This window comes from Lynx rufus, unplaced genomic scaffold (assembly GCF_022079265.1).
Source record: "Lynx rufus isolate CCGP_SWC_20201006 ecotype Redwood Valley unplaced genomic scaffold, mLynRuf1.p SCAF_1, whole genome shotgun sequence".
In the NCBI taxonomy this organism is placed as follows: domain Eukaryota; kingdom Metazoa; phylum Chordata; class Mammalia; order Carnivora; family Felidae; genus Lynx; species Lynx rufus.
Window position 1 is genome coordinate 17,406,108 of NW_025814823.1, and position 9,783 is coordinate 17,415,890.

At 39.4% G+C, this 9,783-nt stretch overlaps 1 protein-coding gene across 1 annotated transcript in view; it reads right to left on the reverse strand.

The window, feature by feature from the left end:
- Positions 1 to 9,731, reverse strand: part of PROSER1 (proline and serine rich 1) — a 28,813-nt gene extending 19,082 nt beyond the window's left edge. The window contains exons 1-4 of the mRNA XM_047079042.1: positions 8,878 to 9,731; positions 6,311 to 6,376; positions 3,777 to 3,845; positions 802 to 896 (exon numbers count right to left, since the gene is read on the reverse strand). Coding sequence (XP_046934998.1) covers positions 802 to 896; positions 3,777 to 3,845; positions 6,311 to 6,376; positions 8,878 to 8,922 — 275 coding nt within the window. The 5' untranslated portion in view covers positions 8,923 to 9,731. The remainder of the gene's footprint in view (positions 1 to 801; positions 897 to 3,776; positions 3,846 to 6,310; positions 6,377 to 8,877) is intronic.
- Positions 9,732 to 9,783: the final 52 nt, after the last annotated feature.

Genomic DNA, 9,783 nt, shown 5'->3' on the forward strand with positions numbered 1-9,783 from the left:
ACCATTCTGAGATTCTTTGAAAACGTCCCCTCACGAGGAGTAGTAGGAGATCTATGGCAATAGAAAAAAAAAAACCTATGTGGCCAAATGCATAAGAGTCATGGTTGATCTAAAACTGAAGCTTACCTTGTGCTTTAATTTTGTATTTTTGTGCACATCTACAAAACACTTGTAGGTTGTAAGTCCCATATGTTATATGGTATATGTTATAAGTCCCTTATAGCACTTCAAAATGCACGTGGCTCGAAATAAACAGCAACCTACAGACTGTTCCATCCTGCAGAACAGCAGGCTCTTTTCTCCTTGAGCTGACATTCATCACAGTCACTTACTCCATGCAGCGCTGAGTGCTTTCACATATCTTACAGTATCAAAAGTTCACATATCCTACCGAGTAGGTGAGATCCTTATCTTTACACCCGAGGAAAATAAGGTCCATAAAGAATAAGTACGTATCAAGCCAAAAAAAACATGTTGATCAGAATGTGGCAGAACCTAACCACAAACCCGTAGCTTTCTCAATAAGCCTTTCAAACTATTCAGAGTAGGAAGGCAATGGAAGTCACTGAAATGCGGACAAACCAAACAAATAATCTCAGTATGGCCTGTTATTCTCTAAGGTATAACCACATGTAATAAGTACACTAGATATTTAGATATAAAAATTCAGTCTACACTTTCACAGATTTTATTGGAGTTCCATTTGCTAATAAAATTCTAACACACACTAATGAGTTAAAAAAGATTTAAAAAGTTTCCCAAATTTTCTCCAATGAAGTAACAAGAAAATGAAATACTTACGAAGCTAACAGCTCAAGAGCAACTAGCTTGTCTTTACTGAAGGTGAAACAATTGAGAATATGGACCACTTCTGCTGGGTGAACAGCCACCATCTTCTATTAATATAAAAAATAATGTTGTTTTCAACATGACAAGTTTTCATGCCAGAAATTGCCTTTTTTAGGGAAACATGGTTAAATGTTCTTAATGTAAATATTTGAGGTAAAACTGCTTACTCAAAAGTAAGCCCCAATAACCATGTGACTTCAGCTCAGGCTTTTTCTATATAACCATTTCAGTTGAAGACCTAAGTTCCCCATGCACTCTTTCTTATCATTTCTCAGTGGATTCATTTATAGAAAAAAATACTTACATATACTACTTTTCTCAGAAAGGTCACAAAAAAGGGGGTATTTATAAATATGGGAAATACTTGGCTTGAGAAGTTAGAAAAAAAACTACATTCCTCAGCTAGAACACCAAGTAGTCTATAATCAGGGATTCCTAAAGTGATGTCCACGTGCTGAATACTGTTACTAAGATAGGGTGACAGCAGAGTCACCTCAGTAGGGAAAGGACAGGTTAAACAGTACGAGTGTGCACATGTCTGAGCAGGGGGAGGGGCAGACAGAGAGGGAGAGAGAGAATCCCAAACAGGGACTGTCAGCGCAGAGCCCTGCTCGGGACTTGACCCCATGAACCGTGGTATCATGATGTGAGCCTAAATCAAGAGTCAGATGCCACCCAGGCACCCCTAAACAGAACTTGACTGCAGAACTTTCTTAGGAGTCTTATAATAACGTGCACTGTGACACTCCAAGATTGTGTGCAATGTTACATAATTTGACTAGGGTACTTTTGTTTTTGAAGATAAGATTCAGCCAATTTACAGATTTATGTTAACAGTGGACGGAATTCAAAGGAAAGTCAATGCTAGATCATTTAGAATCACTGCCCAATAGATTCCTACAATTTAAATTTGTTTTTTTTTTTACATTTATTTATTTTTGAGAGACAGAGAGAGAGCGTGAGTGAGGGAGGGGCAGATAGAGAGGGAGACACAGAATCCGAAGCAGGCTCCAGGCTCTGAGTTGTCAGCACAGAGCCCGACGCGGGGCTCGAACCCACAAACCGCAAGATCATGACTTGAACCGAAGTCGGACGCTCAACCAACTGAGCCAGCCAGGCACCCCTAGATTCCTACAAGTTAGAGCAGTGGTTTTCAGACAATTTTATCCAGGTTAGCACCAAGAGAATTGGTTTAACTATATATACCCTTTTGCAAGTCTTTAAATGGACATCTAAAAACTATGCTACAAGTTTAAATATTTACAAAAAATTTATTTATCTTCGTTATATATTTGCAAAAAACTTTGGAACTACTGATTTAGTTCACTTCATTTATGAAAATGTCTATTGTATAACCTAATTGTCAAGATTAGTCCTCTGTGAAAACAACCAAATCAGACTGACTTTGTCAGAAAAGGCTGGACTCATTAAGTTGTGCCCATGCTAGCCTTTTGCCTCTAAATACCTTAGAATTTTAATTTTAAGGTAGGTCCAAGTAAGCAGGCCTCAGAGCTTCGTCATGAATTTTTTGTCTTAATAAAATAAGGTGAGGTCCCCATCAGTATTTCTTACAAAACCTCTCTGCTTTGCTCTCCCTCTTAGGAAATTACTGGTCTCTTTGGTCCTTGGGGAAAAGATTTTCACCCTGGGGTGACGGGTGGATGGGTGAGATAACCTTTTTTTTTATAAAGTTAAAAAAAAAAATTGTTAAAGAGGAGAAACACTAACACATCCAGACACTTTCTTTGCCAAATTAGTTTAGGAAGCTAAGGATCTGTAGATTTCCTTAAAGCTATCCGTGCCTGATCCTCCGAGGAGAATCTTCCTACATACCCAGATACTGTGTGACTTAAATGTCTCCTTTAATTTAGGCTCCAGCACTGTGCTGGCCATACAGTAGCCACTAGGCACATGTGCCTATTTAAATTAAAATGAAAGAAATAATACAGTTCCACAGGCAGACCAGACACATTAGGTGCTCAAAAGCCACATGTGGTCAGTGGTTACCAGACTGGACAGCAGAGATACAGAACTCTTCCATCATCGCTGGAAGTTCCATTTGGACAGTGTTGGTCTAAAGAATTATAAATATAAACCCAACTGACTACTGTTCTAAAACTAAATACAAAAGGATAAAGATATCAAAAATTTGAAGGACGTACACAAAAACACTTAAGAATTCAAATTCTAGGGGTGCCTGGGAGGCTCAGTCGGTTAAGCGGCCAGGTCATGATCTTGTGGTTCATGAGTTTGAGCCCCAAGCCAGGTTCTGTACTGACAGCTCAGAGCCTGGAGCCTGCTTTAGATTCTGTGTCTCCCTTTCTCTCTGCCTCTCCCCCACTCACACTCTGTCGCTCTCTCTCAAAAAAATAAATAAGCTTTAAAAAAAATAAGAATTCAAATTCTATGGGGGGCATCTGGGTGGCTCAGTTGGTTAAGCGTCCAACTCTTGGTTTTGGCTCAGGTCCTGATTTCAGTTTATTGAGTTTAAGTCCTGCACTGCGCTCCAGGCTGACAGCGGGGGTGGGGGTGGGGGGCCTGCTCGAGATTCTCTCTCTCTCTCTCTCTCTCTCTCTCTCCCTCTTTCTCTCTGCCCCTCCCTGCTTGCACTCTCTCTCTCTCTCTCAAAAGAAATAAACTATAAAAGAAAATTCAAATTCTATGTTTTGTTTGCCTATAAATATTTTCTCTTCCAATCTGCCAATTAGGATCCTATGGTTCACAACTTAATAAGGTACATACAATTTAAATTCACAGTTTGGGGAGTCTTAATTTTTTTAACAATTATTTGATTAATCAAAGTATAATAAAACTTAGAATTAGTTTTTCTAATGCAAACAAATTACAACCTGAGATCAATTATAGAAAACAAGGGGAGAATTCAAGATACTTAAATTCTTCATTCTAAAGAAAAGTAAGTTACTTACATGTTGTAATGCTTTCATTGCCTTTAACTGAGGTTCAGCCCAGGAGAAGTATCTCAGTAAATCGACCACCTGAAAAAGCAAAGAACTCCTTTAGCTCTAATGATATGTATTCGCCAACATTTCTACAAGATTTGTTTCAGTACTTTGAATTACTATTCGGTCCCTTACTGGCACAAATCACAATTTAAGTGCTCAATGGCCATCTGAAGTAGGTAGTTACCACGAGGAATAGTGCAAAAAGAGAACATTTTGATCATCACAGAGACTGGGACAGCGCTGCTACAGAAATAAACAAAAAGTATAAAATACAGGAAAAATAAAGTACCTAAAGAAAAGAGAATGAAAAAGTACTAGATGGAGATAAATGTCAGCTGTATTACGAATGGAAAACTCTAAAAATTTAGTGGAGAGTGACAGTTTTAATCAATCACAAAAGGGTGTTCAGTGGTGTAGTTTAGAATAGGTCTGCTATCTCCTGCTCTTTTCCTTGAATCTCAAGGGCACGGATCTCGTATTTACACCACAGATCTATTCCCTAAAAGTGTTAAGAATCATCATGAGTTACTCCAGCAATTTGTAAACAGTAGGGCATTTGGGGAACACAGTTAGCCAGGCTCTCCCACCACTACTGCCACCGGCGAATTTCAAATCAATGAGGGAGATACTACGAGATCTCTTATAAAAGATGAGGAGGGCATCAAGGTCACAACACTGAAGTTCCTGCATAGTCACCACCACCCTTTTCACTGCCTCCAAGGGAAATCCAAAAGAAAAGAAAAAAAAAAAAAAAAAAAGACTCAAAGAGGGAGTAATAAAATCTGGGTTAGTGAATTAATGTGTTAAGGTTTCAATTATTCTACAAAGCAAAATTAATGCTAGAGACTGGAGTGGTATATGAAGAGCAGAAAATACTTTCACTCCTTATAAAGTGATGTGTATGCTGCAAATGAGTATTATGTATATGTTCTTTACTATTATGGGAATAATGGTTTTACTATATATACACGTAGAAAATGCTACCTGCCCCTTTACCAACCAAAAAAACATTGCTATCACGTCTGAGATAGAGGCTTAGAAGGTCATACTTAAAAAATAGCTTTTAGTTTTTTAAAGTTTTTGATGACTTTAGCAAAGTGGAATAACCACCAAGGGAAGTTTTCTACAAAATTTCACACACACACATATACTCGAAAGAAGAAAAGTTATTATCTATGAGATATTATAAATCCTTGTAAAACATTTAAATTAAGGTGATTTTGAAAAGTAATGGGACAGCTGAAAAACACTCACTAAATAGACAGCAATACAATGCATGCAATTTGTAAAGTAGCTTTTAGGCATTTCAGAGTCAAAACCTCTGTAGGCTTAAAGTGATCCAAACCTCAAGTTTTAAAAATCTTGAGATAACAGATGAGAAGTTGGAGCATTTACTAACTCCACCTACAGATTCATCCACTGTCTACCCTCTCCACATTCTTACCCTTTCCCAGAACTCTTCTCCAGATGTACATTTCTCTTTCTGTCCTATTTCTCTATCAAGTGTTTTTTAAGTATTCCTCAGAAATCAGGCCTCTCTATGTATGTTGTGTGTATGCATATGCATTTTAAATTAGCAAACTCCCCCTAAAGCTGCATGAGTTTTCATTAAACTACCATGCTTAAAACATTATTTGTCTGGCAGTGACAGAAACTACTTTTAAACACCACATTTTGTTTTAACATGTAGTCAATTTCGTAATTACTGACTTATAAATACTGTACAAATTTGGGTATGTTTACCATTAGAAATTTATAAATTCATGATGCTGTGCTCAGAATAAATATTTGAAAACTGGTCTTGGACACTGAATTTTAAAATGTTACCAGGGGCACCTGGGTGGCTTAGATGCTTAAGTCTGACTCTTGGTTTCGGCTCAGATCACGATCTCACGGTTCGTGAGTTCGAGCTCCATGTCAGGCTCTATGCTGACAGCTGTGGAGCCTGCTTGAGATTCTCGGTCTCCCTGTCTCTCTGCTCCTCCCCCACTTGCTCTCTGTCTCTCTAAATAAACATAAACATAAACATAAATATAAAATAAAATAAAATAAAATAAAATAAAATAAAATAAAATAAAATGATGTTAACATAGGCGCCTAGGTGGCTGAGTCAGTTGAATGTCTGACTCTTGATTTCAGCTCAGGTCATGATCCCAGGGTCCTGGGATTGAGCCCCTCATTGGGCTCCACACTGAGTCTGGAGCCTGTTTAAGATTCATTCATTCTCTCTGTCTCTCTCTGCCCTTCTCCCCGGCTCGTGCTCTCTCTCTAAAACAAAAAATAAGATAAAGTTAATATATGATATTGCAGTGAAAGTAGGTATGTTTATAAAACACGCTAACTATACACTAGATAAAATTTTCTCCCCAAATGGAAAGCTTCTAAAGTTTCTGAATAAATACAGCAACAAACGAAAAGCAATTCTGAACTTGACCAGCAAGTAAACAGACATTAACCAGAATATCAGAGTGAAAAAAGATCTTTGTATACACAAATACCTGTTCACTAGAGAAATATCCATGCACATATTCAATTGCTTTTAATTTGTACTCTGTCAGAACAGCCTAAGAAAGGAAAAAGAAAAACAGCATTAGCATGTGTAAGCTAAATAGTAACATGCAGACGTCAAAACTGCCCAAGCAACATGGCAGCCCTTCTTCAGCCCCAGCACAGGCAGCGAAAGTCACTGGGATGACATGACATTCTACCTTTCCAGGTTCCATGCAGTAAGGGATACGTTGAGACAGCAGGAAAACCTCCTGAGTCTCCCTACTCACTCCTACCAGGAAAAGGAACAAAGCTGTAATAGGCAAGCGTTGACATTAATGGAAATTCCATACAGAATTCCTGTAAACGTTATTAGAGTTTCAGAACATCCCAAATTCAACCAAACTGTCATTTTTAAGAAGCCTAATTATATCAAACATTATTCACGCATTCATGCATCAATTATTGAGCAGCTATTATGTGCTAAGTGATAGAGAAACATGAATGACAAGGTCTGGTCAGGTTCTCAGTACTTCCACTGGAATGTTAAGACACCAGGGAGCCAAAAAGGGCCCTCAATTCAATCTGTGTGCCTGCTACTAACTGGCCTTGTGGCCTCTGAAAGGCATTTTAATTAGCTTGAGAACCTTTTTAACCATAAAAAGGGAACAACATTCACTACCCACCTCAGAGTTACTGTGAAAATTAAAATAGTCAATAGTAGATCTGACACATAATAGTACTAAGTTATGGCTCCTTTCCTCACAGGGCCTCTATCAATGGGAAGTTCAGGGAGAAAGTATGGTGGTCTTGACCCAGAACTATCCAGAACCAGCTGAAATCACATATGTTGTCCTTGCAACTGTTTGCCAAGCTTAGAGATGGAAACAACCATCATTTGGTAGCTACTAATCATTAAAAATCAACTAAACCCTTTGTACTATAAAACAATATTTGTACTTGGTATATATATCATTTTGCTAGGAGAAAATATGACCAGTTTACTGAAAGAAACATCCAGGTTGCCCAGTAGTTTTCCCTGAAAAGGGAAGTGAGGAAGAGAGAATGGGACTCTGGATAAGGTACTCTTACTGTTGAGATGTAATCTCGGGAAGCGATTACCTGGTTTAAAGCAATTTATATCTACAAAGTCTGAAAGCAATTTTTTTAAAAAGCAATAGTAATTCTCATTTAGATATGCCTACGTTTTTATCCCATTTTAACAGACTTAAGACAATGCTGATATATCTAATTTGCTTGCAGACCAAAAATAAGGATTTAAATAAGAAAGTAAATTGCTATCTCATGTATGACTTTGATCTCTGGAAAATATCCTATTCCCCTCATTAGTATTTGTGTGTGTGTGTGTGTGTGTGTGTGTGTGTGTGTGTGTGTGTGATCTTTTCACAACATAGAAGGGAGAGATTTTGCAAATTGCACCCTATAACTTCCAAAAGTAGAAATCTACTTGGTCTACTTGAACCCACAAAATACTTCCTCATAAACAGTAAATATCAGCTCATAAACAAATTGTTACAAATTCTATACATATAGTTGACAGCCTGACATTTTATTGCAAATTTTAATTGGACAAGCTGGATTTGCAAAAGCTGAAATTTTGACCAAAAACAACATTCAATATCACCCAACATGTAAATTTAACCTAATACGCGAATTTGAAAAAAAGTTTTAGGACAGATGAAGAAAACTAACACTTTGCTTTATAGAAAATGCAGAAAAACAGCATGTCTACAGGCAATTTCATTCATCTCATAAGCTGAAATAAATCAATGACCAGAGCATAAAGTAACAAATCCTACCCTGTCAGTCAAGGGTCTTAAAGGTTTGGAACTGGCCAGAAGTTCTAAGCAAAACACTCAGTATTAGCATACTAATGGTACAGATGGTCCTTCCAGATCTAATTATGTAAACACTTTTGTGCTTTAAGTATTTACTGGGCTCAAGGCTACATTCCAAATATTTTTGCTGTTTGGTTCATTCTGGGAGGTCGGTTACATACAACAGCCTGGAAAAGAAGCAAAAACTTAGAAAACAGGAAGAAAAAAAGTGTTGAAATTCAAGTTATTGAAGCCCATTCCTAAGAATATGACTTTAAACCTAATACATTTGGACATTGTGTCCGTCCAGGCAACACATAGCCTATACTCAGATTTGAAAAACCTGCCATGAGAACTCCCATTAAAGAAATTTTATACGTATTATCTCTTAATTGTCAGTCTTAGGTTACTGAAAGATGAGATAAAAACTTAAATATTAAATCACTTTTCCGCCAAGTACAGAGCTATTAGATTTGTAGAGCCGGCTTCCGAACGAGTATTCTTTGAATATATTTTCCACAATACCGCACTGATCGTCAAATTTAGCATTAACAACTTAATTTCTATTTGTATCGTGAAATATATCGCGATACAAGCTCCCGTAGTGTACATTAAAAATTCCCACCAATTTTGCAATCCTAAAACTCGTATTTTGCACCATCGGCACGCAGTCCTTCAAAGAGAATTAACTACGAGAATTCGTAGCTCATAGATTGACTTAAGGCATTAAGTGAAATTACCTTTCTAATTTCATCCAACACCGTTTCAAAGGACTTTTTGTCCATCTTGGTTAGTTTCGACGTGGTTTTACACAGTTGCACTTTCAATCACAAAATGTTCATCCCTGGTCTGCTCTTAATAGTAAAAATGTTTATAGCTGAGGAGGAAAGACTCCAGGAGCAAGAAAAAGGATGCAAAGAGGTAGAGAGTACTTCAAACTCTGCAAAAATTTCTAAAAATGGACACTTATAAAAACTTTTTATTAAAAGCAAAAACCGCCAGACTTTCTCAGCTTCAGGACACCTCGGGGAAGAGTCCGGTGCTCTCGGAGTCCTGCAAAGAAGCCCAGGGCTTGGCAGCCGGAGCTGAGCTTCGGTCCCCTGCAACTGAAGGCCAGGCGCCGCCGGGGAAAGGTCGTGAAACCGCTCTCCCGAGTGGAGCGGCCGGGAGAGCAGATGCACCTGCGCCCCGGATCCTGCGGGCGGCGAAGAAGGAGGTACCGGCCTCTCAACCCGCACCAGCGCCTAGGCCGCCGGCCGCCGCCCCTCACCGCGGCGCATGGCCCGACTTGCGTTCAACCCCAGCAGCTGCGCTGGCTCCTGGGTCCCGTAGCCCGGGGAGCGGAGGCCGGGCAGGCTCTTTGTTACCAGCTGCCACGGCTTCCGGGAGCTGGCCGGCAGCCGGAGAGCACCGGGAGCCGGGCGAGGGGGCCCACACTCTCCGGTAGGGGGACTCCCGAATACCGCGGCGCCCACGGCGTCTAGAGCCCTTCCTGGTTACCCCTACAGCTCCCACCGGCTCCTGGGGGCCTTTAAAGAAGCTCGTCGCGCCCCTGTAAACCCAACTCTGCGCCGAGAGCTTAGGCCTCTCTTTCCCGAAAGCCGAAGGAGGGGTCCTGGTGTGGGAACGTAGGTGTCTACAGCAAA